Genomic DNA, 18,233 nt, shown 5'->3' on the forward strand with positions numbered 1-18,233 from the left:
AAGTTTTTATTTAAAAATGTCCTCTATTTTTTGTCTTTTTTCCCCAAAGTACATACAGTGCTCATCATGTGTAAGTACTTTTAAATTAATATTTTTAATAGGAAGCTGTACAATATTATAGTTGTGCATATACATTAGTCAGTGCTGAAGCCAAATGTGGAGCAGTCTAACACTGTAAAACGTGTCAAAAACTAACACACCCAAATGTAAGTCCAATGAAAAAATTTTAGATACAAATTTTAAAAAAGAAACAATAAAAAAAATAAACAATCAAGTGAAGCGAAAATATTTGTAGGTTGTATCATTATTTTATTTTTGCAATATTTTGCCTGAATTTAATTGTATTATATTTCAATTTCTAAATATGTTTGGTGATTAAAATATTATTTTAATAAATACATCTGTTTAATAAATCTGTTTTGTTTAAATGCACCAGAATACATTGCCTATATTCACTGAGAAATTGATACAAATATTCATTTTCAAAATGGGGTGTACTCAATTATGCTGTAAATGCAATTTCAATGTCTAAAGTTTGTAATTTGAAAACTAGTTGTAGAAGTTGTTTTGCGGTACTATTGCCACTGTTGCTTAATTAAAATTCAATTTAAAAAGATTTCAAAATTTATATTCAGTATATTGCAAAAATGTAATAATTGCATTTAAATTAATTTGTCAAAAGATTTTAACTTTAAGATCTCCAAAATTATGTCAGTCTCTTATTTATTTCTTTTAATTTGAAAACGAAATCATTATTACAAATGTTAAACTAGATGGACAATAGATGGCCCTGGACTCAAAAAAGTTGAAAGCCACTGCCGCACAGCCAACAAAGCAACTAAAACCAACAGAGACTCATAACACCACAGAAAAGAAATACTTTTGTAGAAATCAGCAGTACACTCCTATTACTGTATGCTTTAAATGCAAGCAATGTTCTCAACTCAACATGTCCGCAGGGTAGCCAAAGTCTATAAACAAACCCTCGTTTTAATGGAGAAGACAGCAGCAGTCGGTTTCAGTTCAGCTGCAGATGTTCCGGATCTTTGCATCTCCATGCAAACACAGCAGTTTAAACCCAGAAAGTCACTAAGAAAAAAAGTCCTGAGAGTTCATGTTGTGACGTCCAGGGGCAATATAGAAGCAACATGAGCTAAATTTGCATTAAATGTGTCGAATGCTGAAGCTTTTTTGATTTGTGCTGCTGGGAAGTTAGAGAAAGTGGTTATGCAACGGTGTTAGGGTAAGCAAGCCAAGAGGGGTGTCAACAATACACAGCTATTGTGGGATGGGCCTCGCTGTTGCCTGGTTACAAATATTTTGGGCAGGGAACCAGGCAAACATGTCCCGCCTCCCCAGGAAACAAGATACTCTCGTGATTGCTGCAGGGGTTCAAGTTGTACGAATACCAGAGAGACGAAAACAGAAAGAGAGTTGGGTAAACAAAACACACGGCCCTCCCCTGCACTGTGGAACCTTTTTCAGAACACGGTGGCAAGGGTTAATCAGAAGACAGAGGAAAAAAAGCAAGGCAAACAATATGGCTCTGAAGTTGTGCCAAAACAGGAAACAGAGTTTTTTTTTTTTGCATAAAGCCAAATGAATGCATGAGAACAACCAAGAGCTGGGAGCACGGTTGGGCAGTTTGAACTGAAATGCAAATAAACATATTTTCCTAGTCATTGTTCTGCCAGAAACACACAAACTGTAGCAACTGCAGTCACCTAAGAAACAACGAAACATTTGTTGATCATTTGGGTAAACTCTTCCTGCATGCAAGCTTGTGATCGTGATTACAAAGCAAATGAAATGCCACATGGCCTGCCTGTGTCATCTCCCGGAGTAACTTATTGGTTTAACTCCGGGGTGCTCAAACTTTTCTTAAGAAGAGCCAAAAAGCTAAATTGATTGAGAGCTGTGGGCCAAAGGTAAATATATCAAGCTGTATTAAATTCGATAATAACAAAAGTTTCCATGAATAATTTTATTTAAAAATAAACAGAAAAACATTACTTTAAGCATATCGAATCCATTATATTTTTGACATTTTATAATGAACCTATTATCATGAAAACATAAGAATCCCATTTAGAACATTATGGGGTTTAATGCTGCACCCTCCTTCATTTACATTTATTGAAACATTTAATTCAAGTTTTTTTTTTTTTTTTTGCCGTTTAAAAGTAAAACTATGAAATGAAAGGTTACTTTAAATTAGAAATGACAGTGTGTCCATTAACCCTAACCCTCCCCAAAATTCTCCCTCTATTCTCCAATGGGATGGTGGGCCAAATCAAAGGTTATAATGGGCCAACTTTGGTTTAACTTGATGAACAATAATTCTATAAAGAGTATATTCAATTTTTAACATCATTTGAAAACAGCAGATGTTTAGGTTAAAGGATCAAACTTTTAATAAAGCACATACTATTTAAAATAGTATTGAAATACCTAAAATATTTAAGGGATAATTCACTCAAAACTTATCTTCACTTGTTCCAAACCTGTTTGAGTTTCTTTTTTCAGTTGAACACTAAAGAATACATTATTTCAGAAAGCTGGAAACGTGTAAGCATTGAGTTTGACCATTGCTTTTTCTTCAATGGATCTTATTGGTGACAGGATTTCAACATTCTACAAAATATCTTCCTTGGACACTCATAAAGGTTTGAAACCGCTTGTGGGTGATCAAATAGTGAGTCAATTTTCATTTTTTGCATGCACTACCCCTTTAATAACAAATAAAAACATTTAATTGAATGTATTCATGGGGCCCTATTAACGAACATTTATTATGCATTTGGATCATTTATTTACATGACATGCGAACACTTGAAAGCAGGGTTCAACCTGCAAGTTCTTTAAAATATAAGAATTTTGTGATTATGTGTCAAGTAATTTTGAGAAAACACATATGGATTAAACGTTCAGTCTATAGCCAAAACATTAATGATGGTCTAGGATTGTATGGTCGCACTGTTTTTTTTTTTTCTTCCAATTTCGGCTAAATTGATTTGTTTTTTCACAGACCATTGTAAATGGTTGATAAGATTGTCATCTGTATGCCAAAATTGTAAAACCAAAGGAAAAACACAACCAAGAAGAGAAGAAAATTCACATATTAACATAAAAAAGCACTTTTGCCCGCACAATAACCTTGGCCTGTCTGCTCACGTAATGTTCTTCTGATGAGCTTGAGATCTGTCTTGCATATGCAATTTCTAACTTTTTACATTTCCGTTTCTGTACCATCAGACTTTTACTAGAGCTTTAATGACTTGAAATGTCAATCAATTCTGAGTCATTTTTGTACTTCATCGCACATAGGTTCACAGCATCTGTCTTTGAAACAGCTAGACTCGATGGATTAACAGATTTCTTGATTTATATTCGGTATTGTCGTTTTTTTTTTTTGTTGTTTTTTCATTTGCAGCACAGTCTGTATCTTAAAGGCTACACTTAGAGAATATCAATCCACAAAAAGGAAGTTTTCATTTGCACAAAACATCTTTTTTGCAGCACATTGCAGACAGCAAGACGACAGCAGAAAGACCGCTCTTAACAGTGGACGAATAGTTTAATTGGCTGCTGTTTACTGCGCTATGATAATGATCTGTACAATTACTACCTTTTATAGCATTTGCATAGTTGGTACACTGCTGTTACAGTGCATAACGTTTGCTGTGTTTCATGCCATGGTGACACATTTTTCAAAAGCTATCAAGAACCTGTGTTCTATGTCATGTGCAAACTACTTCGAGATTTAATTGCACGGACTGTACAAAAAGTCCCTATTGTTTGTGTAATTTTTTTTAAGTAATTGCACTAAATTTAAAGTTTTTAATAATAATAATAAGGATTTTAATAATAATACATTTTATTTATACTGCACTTTTCTAAAAGCCAAAGCGCTACAACAACAGAGAAATTAAAATGCATTAAAATACAAGCGTACATTGAAAATTCTAAAATATAAACACATTAGAATGATCAAGGATCTAAAAATGCAGTCTTAAAAAGATGAGTTTTCAGCATCTTCTTAAAACTAATGAGTGTGAAAGCATTTCTTACAGAATAAGGGAGAGCATTCCATAAGCTGGGTGCAGCAACAGAAAGCTCTCTACCCTGCTAATTTGAATCTACAGGGTGTCTGTTGAAGAGTGAGAGAATCAGCAGAATGCAAGGAACAAGAGGGTGTGTACTGAGAAACAATGTCACAGATATAGGATGGAGCTGTACCCTGTAGAGCAGCATATGCAAGAATGAGTGTTTTAAAAAAAATGATACAGGACTGAACATACAGTTGAAGTCAGAATTATTACCCCCCTTTTAATTATTTTATATATATTCTAAATGATGTTTAACAGAGCAGAGCAAGTAATTTTCACAGTATGTATGATAATATTTTTTCTTCTGGGGAAAGTTGGCTAGAATAAAAGCAGTTTTTAATTTAAAAAAAACATTTTAGGGACAAAATGATTAGCCCCTTTAAGCTATATTTTTTCAATATGTCTACAAAACAAATCATCCTTATACAATAACTTGCCTGATTATCCTAACATGCCTAATTAACCTAGTTGAGCCTTTAAATGTCACTTTAAACTGTATAGAAATGTCTTGAAAAACATCTAGTCAAATATTATTTACTGTCATCATGACAAAGATAAAATAAATCAGTTATTAGAAATGAGTTATTAAAACTATTATGTTTAGAAATGTGTTAAGAAAATCTTCTCAATAAAAATTGGGGAAAAATTTAAACGGGAGCTAATAATTCAGGGGGGTAATAATTCTGACTTCAACTGTATATATTGGCACATAATGGTATATGATGGTATATAAATATTAGATCATTGAGTTTCACTGGCAAAGAATTTGTCATTACAATGCACAGAAGTATTGTTGTCAGTATTGTAGCTGTCCACATTAATCCAAAGGTCTAAGCAACATCATGCCTGTACTTCCTTCTAAACAGCACTATTTATTTAAGATGATTGTAATACGTGTTCAGTTGTTTGCATGAGTTAAACTTCCAATAAAAAATACTTCAACAGCATTTATCATTTGATGGCTACTTAGATTATGTGTACAATTACTAAGACACTGCTAAAAAGTTGAATTTATTAACATTAGGTCATTAACCTGAGCCGTTTTAAAAGGTTAGTAAAATATCTTGCTTATAGTTTATTTGTTAACTATGAACTAGTGTTGAAAGAAAAATTAATAGTGTTATGTTTTTATTATTTTCAAATTACCCTTAAAAAGAAAAGTTTTATGAAATGTTTTCACATTCGGGCTGTGGTTTCGGGGTTTATTCATTTTATGGTCGTTATGTTCAATAGTTGGCTTGTAGTTGTACTCCTTTAAAACAAATACGCCTGTATCAGTTCGACCTCATGGGCGAGTTAATTTATTTTGACTCACCAGCCATGGCTTCTGACACTTATGCAAACACAAGTTACTCAACAGAAAAGTCAAATTACTTTACATAATATATGTCGAAGGCGTTAATGTGTTTTCTTTTCTAGCAGCCTTTCTCGGTTAACAACATCAAGAGGTGTGCAACTACAACAAACTTTAAACATTTCGAGCACTGTCCCCAGGCACGTGCACACATAGGGCTCAACCTGTGCAGTGCACATGCCCTTTTTATTCTTGGATAGAAAGTGCCCTTCCAAAATGATCAAAAGTGCCCCCGCGACGCGGCACACCTTCGGTCCCGCTCTTCAGTAGGCGCGCGCGACAACGCCGCTCTTCAGTACGCGCGCAACACCATTCAACACCCCCCCAACACCATTCAACACCCCCCCAACCCCCCCCCCCCCCCCCCCCCCCGCTCTTCAAAAAATTTATCCTGCATATGCCCTTGGGACGGTCTCTGCACGGGCCTGACTGTCCCTATATTCGACCATGCAAACGTTGTTTTAATACAGTGCAGTAATATAATTTCATTTGTTTGCCACGCTGCGCTGTTATGAAAACGAAACGATTAATGTTAGCACACTGGCTAACGTTAAGCTGCTAGCAGGATTTGCTGCAAAGGTAAATAAACGACGTTTAATGTAAACAATCGTGTGGTTTAATTCCCAAAACCCAAATTAAGCAACTAATCGCCTCGTAAAAATGTCAAAGGAATGTAAACACGCACACAAACAAAGGTCCGCTTTCCCTTGTCGGAGAACTGGCCACTTCCAACCACACACCGTGCGGCCCCTTTAAGGTTACCACGGAAACCGGTTGCTACGCAGCAAAAACAAAAAAAGTACCAATCGTCGTGACGTCCCTGCGTCAGACGTGCGGGAACGGCGTTTCCACAGCGACGAGACGTTGTATACACACGAAGAGTTGGTTGTAAACGTCGCGGGATTGTTTGCTTTAAGAGGCTGTTTAGTTTATTTTGCATTAAACCACAGAATGAGAGATGGTTACAGGAGTTAGTGCGTTGTGCTATTGTTTCCCTTCGTCTGTACGTTCCTTGGCCGGAATGGAAACGCTATGGGTGAAACTTAAAGAGATAGTTCACCAACAAAAAGTCAGACTTTACTCACAGGCGTGATACTGCTCCAAATATCTGTGCACTTACTTCTATGAATAGGGGAAAAGGCTGTGTTGACTCACAGATCAGTCACATGCACTTTCACTACAAATAAAGTGAATGGTGACTAGATTCAGTTGGTCAAACACCAGTTTTGTGAATTAAAAAGACAAAAATGCAGGTTAGTCATAAAATGTCCACATCATGACTTTCTGCAAGATTTTTGTTTTCTCAGTTAAACTGCACTTAAAAAGTGTTTCGGTATCTTAAACTGAATTTAATTATGAGTCTGCTAACAGATGTTTTGCCAATCCTCACTTTTTTTAATATAGGAAAAAAGATTACAGGCTTGGTGCAACATGCAGGTGAGTAAACAATGACTTTCTTTAGCTCAGTTTCTCCTCAGTTAACCTTAAACCATTTTAAATGATTTTAATGTTTCGCTGTATTATGGATCTTTTATATTTGTGATTTGTGACTTGTGACTAATTTATGTCAACAAAATAAAAACAAATGTTCTCAAAATTCAAAATATGAACATAAGTTATGTAATTTTCATATAAAACTAATATCACAATTACAAGAACATCTTACCTGTAACATCACATTAAAGGAATAGATTGCCCAAAAATGTAGATTTACTAACAATGTATTCACATGGTTCCAAACCTTTATGATTTACTTTCCTCTGTTGAATATAAAAAAATATTTTGAATAAAGCTGAAACCCGTAGGCCTAACATTGACCTCCATAGTAGGGAAAACAAACACTGTGGAAGTGAATGGTAACAGGTTTCCAAACATTTTTCAAAATATTTCCTTTTACCTTTTAATATTTTTCCTTTTAACAGAAGAAAAAAACAGATAAAGATTAGAAAAACATAAATGGTGAATAAATCATGACAGAAATGTGGGTGAACTATCAATTTAAATGTATTTACAGACTAAATACAGGCTAATATTTCTTAGCCAGTAAATGTGATGAATTTCAAGGATGTTCGTCTGGCTTTGGTCTTTCATACACTGGACCTGGGTTTGACTATGCTACTAATAGATTAAGCCAGACGAACACTCATGGCATGCATCACGTTTACTGCCTGAGAAATGTATTTACCTGTAGGCTCTTTAGTCAGTAAACACATTTAAATTAATAGTGCACCGAAAATATAATTCAGTCATAATTTACTGACCATTAATGTTTTTTTCCAATCTTTATGGGTTTATTTCTTCTGTTGAACACAAAATAAAATATTTTGGGGGAAAAAAATGGAAAGCTGTAATCAGGGAAAGATGCTGCCTGAAGCCCCTTAAACACCTGCCACGCTGGCTAACTATAGATGATTCTCCCTATCTAGCTGATTTTTAAGCATCCCACATACAATTTCTCTGACGTAACCACCGGATTTTAACGTGGACCTGGGGTGTTCTGGTAAAATGGTCGAATGTTTGCCGTTCATACTCCGCATTAGTCATATTCCTGCTCGGTCGTTATAATGTCTGCCACTGGACACGGCGTTCTCCGCCGGTGACGTTCAGCTGCTGCTGACTAATTGTTGTTATCCCCACCCTTCCCCACCGTAGAGTTATAAGGTGTTGGTTGGTTGCATATCTTTTTATCCTCCCATATTCTGCTTCCCGCGTTTATATATAATTTTACTTTATTATCAAGCCAAGCTCATTTCCTTGCACACTGAGCAATGAATCACCTTTGTTCCTACATGAGATGAAATGTGACAGCGTGTGACACTCACTATGACTTCCGTCACTTCAGCCCACTGCCCGACTTGGAACTTGTACATGCTTCTGGTAAACGGCGAGGGTATCAGGCGTAATAATGAGCTCTTTGTTGGCGGAATAATAAGGCGAGCGCCATGCTGTCAAATCCCGTGCATTGTATAGGCTACTTCTATCATTTTAAGCTTGTAGTTCTGTATTCAAGTGATTTTAGTGTAATAAACTAGCATTTAATAAGACAAGCATATCACTTAATATTCAAGTTTTGAGGCTAATCAGCAGATTTATGCATAGCCTAACTCAATAACAACAAGACGAAAGTTCGCAGACTTACCTACAATAGACAACCTGCAATGTAAATCTCTGCTCCGACCGGTTCTCAAGACTGTTAGTGACGAGGGAAGCTCTGGGTGTATCGGGGATTCCGTGGGGCGTGTCGCTGACAAAGTTTACAGTGGAGTCAAAACAGCTGGAAGCGGGTTTCCCTCCTGCGCTGAGTCGCTACCCCAGTGAAATATCCTCCTAAAATTAGCTTCACGACTGCTCAGGTGTTTTCTCGTGCTTTGCAGTTTCCAAACATACATTTCAACACGGCGAACAGTCCCTGTGCTAAAATTAAAAGTTAATTTGCCTCACATTTGTAAGACATATTATCTTATCAAGGTTAAAACATACAGTGTTACGTTTAATGCAAACTTTGCGCCGCTTTAAATGTAATTCTGAAAAATATAATTGCAATAAAATTATTTGAAATTGTTAGAAATGGTGAATTCCTTTCAGTAGTGTGTTGATTTTATAATATCCAGTTTTAATCTTTCATTTTTTACTGATTAATATCAATATTACATTGCGTAAACTATCTACAGTTTGTAACAATTCAGGTTAGAAAATAGTTTATTTAAACATGCCAGTGGTAAAAATGACATTAAAAGCGTCAGTTAAACCTAACGCATTCTGACGCAGCATTCATGCAAAAATATTTGCAAACCGCGTCGTTTCTAAATATTGTCTGTGAAAAGCATGTAACTATTAAAAATATCTTGTGGAAGTAATAGTAAACGTACCTATTCTTGACCGCGAGAGAGCTGTCTCTTTCTGTGGGTGAGGGAATCCCTTACACGTCATATTGCTTAGATACCAAAAACAAAAACAGTGGTTTTGGACCATATATGGGCACCTACGTCAGCGGAACACCAGAAAAGGCGGAGCCAGGACTCCCTACTTTACAATGCGTTCCCAGGCTTCATTCACAAGAGGAAGCGCTGCCGCCGAAACACCGCACACCTTCTACTCCCGTTTGCAACAAACACACTGCGGATTATTTTATGGATTTATAAAAGCACATTTCATGCATTTCACGGATTGTACCACGACCCGGGAAGTGTTACACAAGGACGGATTGGAATTTAGAAGTTTCCTCGAGCAGGGAACTGGATTGATGTCTTAATGCAACTGTTTTGGAAAGAGACTAAAGGCATCTTGACGAAGACTCCAAGTAAAACTTGTTACGGTAGGTGACTTTAATATAATAAAGCGCATTTAAATATAACGCGTCCGGCTTTTTACGTGTGTTTAGTGCATTGCAGTTTACAAAAGCAAACAGTCTAGCTGATGTCCTGAAGAAAATGCGCTTCAGTGTAACTTGTGTTGGATGACAGGTGATATCCCGTTCTCGCCGGGCACAGTAGGTGTTTCGGCTTCTCTCGGCTCCATCGGGGACATGTTTCAGGGGTTCCCCGGAGACCCCGACACCGGCTCCCGTGGAAGCTCTTCTCCTTCTCTTGAATCTCAGTACCTGTCGTCCGTGGAATCCTTCGGGAGTCCGCCCACCACCAGCGCACCGCAAGTAAGTCCCCACTATTTAATACATTTTACCGCAGTGTCTGTCCGAACACACATTTGTTTAAGCCAACAGCACGACAGTAGCTCTGCATGTTTCTGCGTGAAAACCGAAGCGGCAAAGCCATTTTGCTCATTTCGAGCGTGTTTGGATGTATATAGCAAAAATATAATACTGACAAGTCAGCATGCGCGCAGAATCAGACCGGTAGCAACGTGGTAGGTTTACAGCACGCCGCGAAACAGATGACAGGGCTGTGGACTCTCCGACGCGCGCTCACGAAGCTCCGCCTCTTGCCCGGTGCTGCTGTTCTCGCTTCTCAGACTTGGACGTGACGTCAATGCGTTCTATTTTGGAGTGTTACGTTGAGTTGCTAAGGGGAACACCGGGGGTGTGACGGGGGCGGAGGAACGGGAAGGGAGGGCCGAATCGAGGCTGCGGCGATTGGATACGGCAGACTGCGTACGTTTTTGCCTAACACGCTTACATATGAATATTAATGAAACATGGTACTCGCACTCGCATCCTTTTTTCTAAGAAATGAAACCGTATAGATATAAATTTCTCCTATATGTTTTAATATTTGAACGCATTTAAACAGTCTCGAGGTTTCTGTACACGAATTAGTCAGTTTTAGGAAATATTTGTTATTCATATCTTACTAAAACATAACTCAGGATAAGGATCAATGTCATTTTTTCTTAAATGTGTTGCTTTTCATTTGTCTTAGTCAATTTTATATGTAAACTGAGGCAATGGAAAATCACATTTTACGGTTTTATTGTGGTGAAAATATTATTACTATGGCATTATTGTTATTGAACTAGATTTTATTTTAATATTTTCCGTTTTTAACTTTTTGTTTTCTGTTTCTGTAATTTATAAATAAGTCTACACAGTTGAAATCAGAACTATTAAACCCCCTTTGAATTTGTTTAATATTTCCTAAATGATGTTTAACAGAGCAAGGACATTTTCACAAATAGTCTGACATTTTTTTCTTTTTTTTTTAGAAAAAGTCTTTGTTTTCCGCTAAAATGAAAGCAGTTTTAAGGTCAAAATGATTATCCTCTTTAAGCTACATTTTTTTCAATAGTCTACAAAACAAACCATCGTTATACAATAACTTGCCTAATTACCCTAACCTGACTAGTTAACCTAATTAACCTAGTTAAGCCTTTAAATGTCACTTTAAGCTGTATAGAAGTGTCTTGAAAAATATCTAGTCAAATATTATTGACTGTCATCATGGGAAAGATAAAATAAATCAGTTATTAGAAATGAGTTATTAAAAATATTATGTTTAGAAATGTGATGAAAAAATCTTATCTTCGTTAAACAGAAATTGGGGAAAAAATTAACAGGGGAGCTAATAATTCAGGGGGTTTAATAATTCTGACTTCAACTGTATATTATTATATTACTATGTTATTATATATATATATATATATATATATATATATATATATATATATATATATATATATATATATATATATATATATATATATATATATATTATTTTTTATTTTTTTATTTTTTCTATTGGTGGCACTAAACAGTTTCATTTGTGAACATTAGGCAACACATTAGATATAACAAATTATTAACGAGCAATATATTAAAAGCATATATTAACATCATTAACATATACTAACAGTATATTAAAAATGTTATGTTAGAAAAATTATATTGTCCAGTTTAGTTCACAATATGTTAACTTACGTTTATTACTGTTTATTTAATTTCTGGTAAAATAACTGTAAAATATTTTGGTGTTTTATTTGAATTATAATCACTCTGAATACAGTGTGATTTTGAAGGCCATGGCTTCATACGGTGTATGTTTTTGGTTCCTAGGAGTGTGTAACAGCCACTGGCGGGGTAGGGGTGGGTGGAGGGTCAACCGGGGCAGGGGTGGACATGCCCAGCTCATTTGTGCCAACAGTGACGGCCATCACCACAAGCCAGGATCTGCAGTGGATGGTGCAGCCCACTCTAATATCCTCTGTGGCACCAGGTCAAAGTGGCACGGGCTCCAGCACCATGACGCAGCCTGTTGCATTGGATCCTTACGACTTGCCGGGCCCAAGCTTTTCGTCCGGTGGTTTCACCCCACCGAGCTCTGACACTCCTGGCCCAGTGCGTCAGTCTCGAAGCCGCCGCCGTGCACGAGATGAAACGGTGAGTGGGACCCATTCATGATTTGGTTAAAAAATTTCTATACAAACTGCAAGAAATAAGGCTTAATGTGATACTAAATTTGTTGTGTTCCCAGCTGACCCCCGAGGAAGAGGAGAAAAGACGTGTTAGAAGAGAGAGAAATAAACTGGCTGCCGCTAAGTGTAGGAACCGACGGCGTGAGCTCACAGACAGGTTACAGTCGGTGAGCGATGCTGTACTCATATTTAAAAACACAAAAATCCAATACAGTATTTTATATATGGTATCAGACAAATACAGGGCCTAAAATGAACATTTTGCTGCACCTGCTAATGGACGGTGACATAAGGAAAATTTATTAGCTAGAATTTAATCTGCATTAAAATTGTTTTTTGCACTTGGAAATTTAATAATAATAAAAACAACAAATACAAATTAGGGGTGGTAGTATTCATACATTATATTCATTTAAAAAAATAATAATTAAATAAAAAATATATATTTTCTTTGCTTTCAAAAATGAAACCATTGAGCTTTTATTTTGCATAAGTATTGCAAACTTGGGAAGATGGAGGTATTTTCAAAAGCATGTTATAAGGATTTAAAATTCACAGCACTTGCAGTAAAATTTATCCTCAACTGAGCTGTATTTAGACCAGAGATGTTCAAACTAGTGCCCGCAGACCAAAGTTGGCCCATTGTAACCTTTGATTTGGCCCACCATCTCATCTGAAAAGGCAGTGAGAATGATGGAGAGGGTTAGGGAGAATGCCTTTTGTCATGTTTAATTTGATGTAACAATTTTTTGTTTGTTTTATTGCTGAGATACAAACAATGCAAATGTTTCAATTAAATGTTGTAAATGAATCAGATTTTTCTAAAATGTAAATGTCATCACTCAACATATAGTGGAATATGCAGAAGACATCGGCGAGCAAATCATGGCCAAAATTAGTGTATTTCCATTCTGTTATATATGATTGTTTTTGTTTTTACTTTAATAACTTCATTATAACATGTGAAAAAAGAATACTAGTTAATATAAAGCAACGTTTTCTAGTTATTTTTTAAATATTATAAAATAAATGAGGAAATCCCCCATGAAAACTATATTCAACTTCGGCCCACCAACCTTAATCAAGTTTGATTTTTGGCCCTTATTAAGAAAAAGTCTGGGCACCCCTGATCTAGACACTAGAAACAACTCAAAATTTGTTGAGCTTCTCAAAAGATCACACTGCTGGGCTAAACCACGTCACAAACATTAAAAAAAAACATTGCCGGCCAGCTGGTGGGTAACATTGTTTCATCAACTCACCAGCATCGATTTTTACTCACATTTGGGGGGATTTACTCAAAATGGCGAATGCTATTTTAGGCCCTGGATGAATGCAAAAGCATCATAATTACAGGATTCGTAACATGCCAATCCGCTCATAACAATCATTTTTTACAATCACAGTTTGTAAATGATACCAACACACATACACATCAGGCTCCATTGTAATTAGAAAGGGCTAGTTTGAACAAAGAGTCAATAAACCCACCGTAATTATCTAGTGGCAACAGACTCAAGCAAGTTTATTTGGTTGTTGCTATCTAAAACTAGCAGCATGTAGTGAATGCTAAACGGAAACCCTTGCTTTTGTCCTAATTTCATGTGATCATAAAATCTCTGTCCCCTTGTGTCCTCCTCTTGTCTCTCCAACCCAAGGAGACAGACATTTTGGAGGAGGAGAAGGCCGAGCTAGAGGCTGAAATATCCGAGCTGCAGAAGGAGAAAGAGCGCCTGGAGTTTGTCCTGGTCGCCCACCAACCTGGTTGCAAACTTCCCTACCAGGACCAGCCCCCTGCTCCGCTGCCGCAGACGTCCCCACAGGCGCCTTCTGTCTCCGTGGTGGGTTTAACTGTGAAGGAGGACTCTTTCTACCTGCCGCCGGCCTACTCATCCCACCACCACCACCACGTCCCGGTTTCACAGCCCACGCAGACACAGCCGGCACCAGCGCAACAGCAGCAAGGGATGATGCAGGAGGTAGCCTTTTCTAGTTCTTTCTATGGGCCGGGCCAGCCGGCGCCGGACGGCCCGTGCCTTGTTGCCGACGGTGGCGGTAACCCTGACGCCGGCAGCTACATCCCCTCATACACATCTTCATTTGTGTTCACCTACCCAGAGGGAGCCTGCGGGGCCAGCGCTAACCAGCGAACCAGCAGCAGCGATCAGTCCTCTGATTCCCTGAACTCACCCTCGCTTCTTGCACTTTGAGAGCTCTGCTGATCTCTCGGCCTTTTGCTTGCCTATCGAAAACAGCACATGCGTACATGCCAATCCAAACATTAAATCTATGGATGTACATTGTATTGATCTTTTACAGTTAAGGCCTTGGTTTTGAAACCGAGGCCCAGATGCGTTAGCGTCTGTGCGACTTCATCAGATGATGTAAGTGTATATTAATTCACAATGAATTCAGGCTTAATATCGAAATGAGTCAGTAGCCCTTACACACACACACACACGCACTCATACTCACTTAAATGTTTAAAGGAGCACTTCACTTTCTTTGGAAATAGGCTCATTTTATGAGTCACCTAGAGTTAGACATTTAAGTTTTAACATTTTTGAATCCATTCACCAAATCTCTGGGTCTGCAGGAGCACGTATGGCTTAGCTTAGCTTAGCATAAATCATTGAGTTGGATTAGACCATTAGCTTATTGAAAAATAAAAAAATATATTTAATAAATTTTCCTATTTAAAGCTAGACTCTTCTATAGTTTCATCTTGTACTAAGATCAACTGAAAAGCAAAAGCTATTGCTATTTCTTGCTATTTTCTAGACTGATATGGCAAGGAACTATTCTCTCATTCTGATATAGTAAGCAAAGGATTTTGTTGCCCTACCATGGCTGCAGCAGGTGCAATACTATGCAGTGCCTAAAAATAGGCCCCAGCTACACAACTACACTCTCAGAAATAAATGTACAAGAGCTGTCACTGTGGTGGTACCTTTCAAAAGGTACATATTTCTACTTAAAGGTGGCTTATTAATACCTCAAGGGTACATATTAGTATCTAAAAAGTTCAATAGTGTACTTCTTGAAATTTTTAGGTGCTAATATATAGCTTTGAGGTACAATATATACCTTTTAAGTTGAAAAAAAATGTACCTTTTGAAAAGGTACCACCACAGTGACAGCTCTTGTACTTTTATTTCTGTGAGTGTAGGTAACAGTGCAGGTAATATTGACTTTAATTTTATTTCGCTCTTAATACACAATGCAACTACAGAAGAGTCAAGCTTTAAATGGGAATATTATTGAAACTTTTTTGGAGTGAGATGCTAATGGTGTAATCCGATATAATGATTTATGCTAAGTTAAGCTAAAAGTGCTCCACCAGACTCAGAGATCAGCAGGATGGATTGAAAAATGTTAAAACTCCACTATTTTTACTCTACACCAGGGGTGTCCAACTCAGTCCTGGAGGGCTGGTGTCCTGCTGAGTTTAGATCCAACTTGCTTCAAAACACCTGCCAGGAAATGTATAGTATATCTAGTAAGAGCTTGATTAGGTGGTTCAGTTGTGTTTGATTTGGAGCTAAACTTTCCAGGACACCGACCCTCCATGACCAAGTTCGAACACCCCTGCTCTAGACGATTTGTAAAATAAGCCCATTTCCAAAGAAAGTTGAGTGTTCCTTCAATTGGTTTAACGTAACAATAAAAGCACATCAGCACCCTTTTGCTTTCATCTGTTCTCGCTCTGGCTTACATTGGTGTACCATCTCCCTCCTTCTCTGTCTATCCACGCCAGGTGCTTGCTGTGTATTTCTCTACGCAAATGTGGGTTCGCAGAACTGCATTATGGGTTTTGGTTTGTTTTTTTTCTTGTTCCTGTAAGTCTACCTTGCTACCCTTTCTCTCATCCAGCTCATCCACACCTCTTCTGCCTAAAGGACATGACCACACACTCTGTAGCTATCTCTCTCTTTTTGTTTCTCCCTCCGTTGTCCATCTCCACATCTGTTTCTCCTCTCTCCTGTCTCTATGTGCCTCTCTCTGAAGTCTTCGGCCCCTGAGAGCCCGTTGGACCCTGAAAGCCCATGGAACCTTGAGTGAGTGCCAACCCACACCCCAACACCACAAATCTCCCCTTGCACGGACCAGCCCACAGTGGATCTCAAAACAACTAAACCGACCAGCCAGATCAAATGCCGTCCTAGAAAGCCAGGACTCTATTGCTCCTCAGCATTGAGGATTTGATTTTGGATGAGTGAAGATGCGCTGGCTAGACTTTGCCAAGGTCTGGAATCCATAGGAATGAGATGGTGAGAGCGTTCACATCTCCTGCTGATCCTACAAGAGCTTTCAAAGCTGTATTACACCCTTTCCACCCTTCTTGAGCAAATTAGAGGGGTTTGTTTGTTTGTTTCATTCTGTGTTTCAACGATAGTATTAACTCTGATTTCAAAAGTGGCTTATCTGATGATTGCATACGAGAGTGGCTTTACACTCTAGGTTTGAGAAGCATTATATTGAGCGACCAAAAAAAAACAAAAAACACAACCTCTTGGTTTTGGATGAGTGGCCTCTGTGCTTCTGAAAGTCCTTGACATAGTCCTTGAGTTGTGGATGTGGTTCAGCACAGCTCTGGGCTTTGATTGTGAATGGAAGCCACAGAAGACTACGACTCCAGTTGATTTCTTTCTTTAAAGGGGGTTGTTGTTAATGTTAAGATGGAAAAAAAGCACAAACGCCGGCTTCAGATGGAAGGAGCGAGTAACGATGGGCAACCTAAAGGACCGGATGTGCTTTCGAATATGAACCGTTTACTTTCCTGTGAATGTTTTTGATGTTTTGAGTTACTGATTTTTTTTATGATGCTTTTTTTCCTCTTTTGCTCTTGATTGTGCCGTTGCTGCCAAATGGAAGAATTTTGTGGGGCTTTTAGCTCTATCTGTTACTGTTGTCTTATACCGCAGTTATTAAGAATATTGTTATTATGGTTATTAATAATTATTATTTCATAGTTATATCATCTTGGCAACTAAAAAGGCATGTTGTGCACTATGAAACTTTTTTATGTCTAAAACTATATATATGAAATATATAAAAAATATATTATGTATGCATATATATATATATACATATTCAGTGTATATATATATACACAATGATTGTAATGTAATGTATGAATGTTCAGAAAATATTATTTTTGTCAATGAAGACAGAAGGGAGAGCTTGATGCACTTGGCTTTGGTTTAAACATAGATATTTTTCTAAAAGAACAAAAAAAATATATATTATAATAAACAATAACAGCCCGCCTTTCCCTTAATATGAAAAGCATTGTCACTGCCTTTCATTTGAAATGTGTAACCTTGTATGATGACTGTATTAAAACTGTGGTGCATATTTATATATGTATCGCAGGTTTGTGCTGTGCTTGATTTGTCGATGAGGTTGATCTCACAGCCCTTGTTCATCAACCCCTGTGGACAAAACACACTGGACGCGCAAAATATCTAAAAATGCATTTGAAAATAAATATATTAAAGAAAAAAGAAGACATGAATTGAGTGTCTCTATGTATTCTTGATTCAGACGTGTTTCTGAATCATTTGTGTTGCATTGATTTATTTTGTCCAGTGTGTGCTGTCTGCCATTTGGCTTTATTGTGTGTGTGCGTGTGAGAGAGAAGTTCAGGGCTTGAACTTTTTCAACCAGCCCTAATTAATTCACGTTACAGGCACAATCGGAAATGTATAAGTGCCGGCGTCATACATAGATAGGAAGTGTTTTTACAAACAAACGAGGTCCATTGTTTTAATCTTTGGCTTCTTTATGTGGAGTATTTTATGAGGTGGAAATGATAATATTTGTACAGATGTTTCAATCAAAATGTCTTTTCATGCTACATTTATATCCACGAGCGCACCCGGAGGTTCAATTCAAGCAGAGAT

At 37.4% G+C, this 18,233-nt stretch overlaps 1 protein-coding gene and 1 non-coding gene across 7 annotated transcripts in view; one reads left to right on the top strand and one right to left on the bottom strand.

Annotated features, from left to right (window-relative positions):
- Positions 1-10,393, bottom strand: part of LOC147832903 (uncharacterized) — a 54,115-nt gene extending 43,722 nt beyond the window's left edge. The window contains exons 1-2 of one of the 2 annotated variants that reach the window (XR_015515179.1): positions 9,333-10,393; positions 8,603-8,877 (exon numbers count right to left, since the gene is read on the bottom strand). This is a non-coding gene — a transcript (uncharacterized LOC147832903). The remainder of the gene's footprint in view (positions 1-8,602; positions 8,878-9,332) is intronic. The other variant, XR_015515180.1, reaches the window with a different exon arrangement.
- On the top strand, positions 9,518-17,837 carry fosb (FosB proto-oncogene, AP-1 transcription factor subunit). 5 transcript variants are annotated; one of them, XM_087291907.1, is made up of 6 exons: positions 9,518-9,778; positions 9,927-10,114; positions 11,969-12,292; positions 12,387-12,494; positions 13,986-14,306; positions 16,336-17,837. In XM_087291907.1, the coding sequence occupies exons 1-6, from the start codon at positions 9,715-9,717 to the stop codon at positions 16,387-16,389; spliced, it is 1,059 nt and encodes a 352-aa protein (XP_087148033.1). In that variant the 5' UTR covers positions 9,518-9,714; the 3' UTR covers positions 16,390-17,837.
- Positions 17,838-18,233: the final 396 nt, after the last annotated feature.

The sequence above is a fragment of the Danio rerio genome, chromosome 18 (genome assembly GCF_052040795.2).
Source record: "Danio rerio strain M-AB ecotype USA chromosome 18, GRCz13ab, whole genome shotgun sequence".
Taxonomy (NCBI): domain Eukaryota; kingdom Metazoa; phylum Chordata; class Actinopteri; order Cypriniformes; family Danionidae; genus Danio; species Danio rerio.

What these genes read in the sequence shown, in the direction of transcription:
- fosb (XM_087291906.1), top strand. Translation starts at nt 9,715, where the DNA reads ATGCAACTGTTTTGGAAAGAGACTAAAGGCATCTTGACGAAGACTCCA. An exon ending in TCCAAGTAAAACTTGTTACG is followed by an intron (nt 9,779 to 9,926) that starts GTAGGTGACTTT and finishes GTTGGATGACAG; the next exon opens with GTGATATCCCGTTCTCGCCG. An exon ending in GCCGTGCACGAGATGAAACG is followed by an intron (nt 12,293 to 12,386) that starts GTGAGTGGGACC and finishes TTGTGTTCCCAG; the next exon opens with CTGACCCCCGAGGAAGAGGA.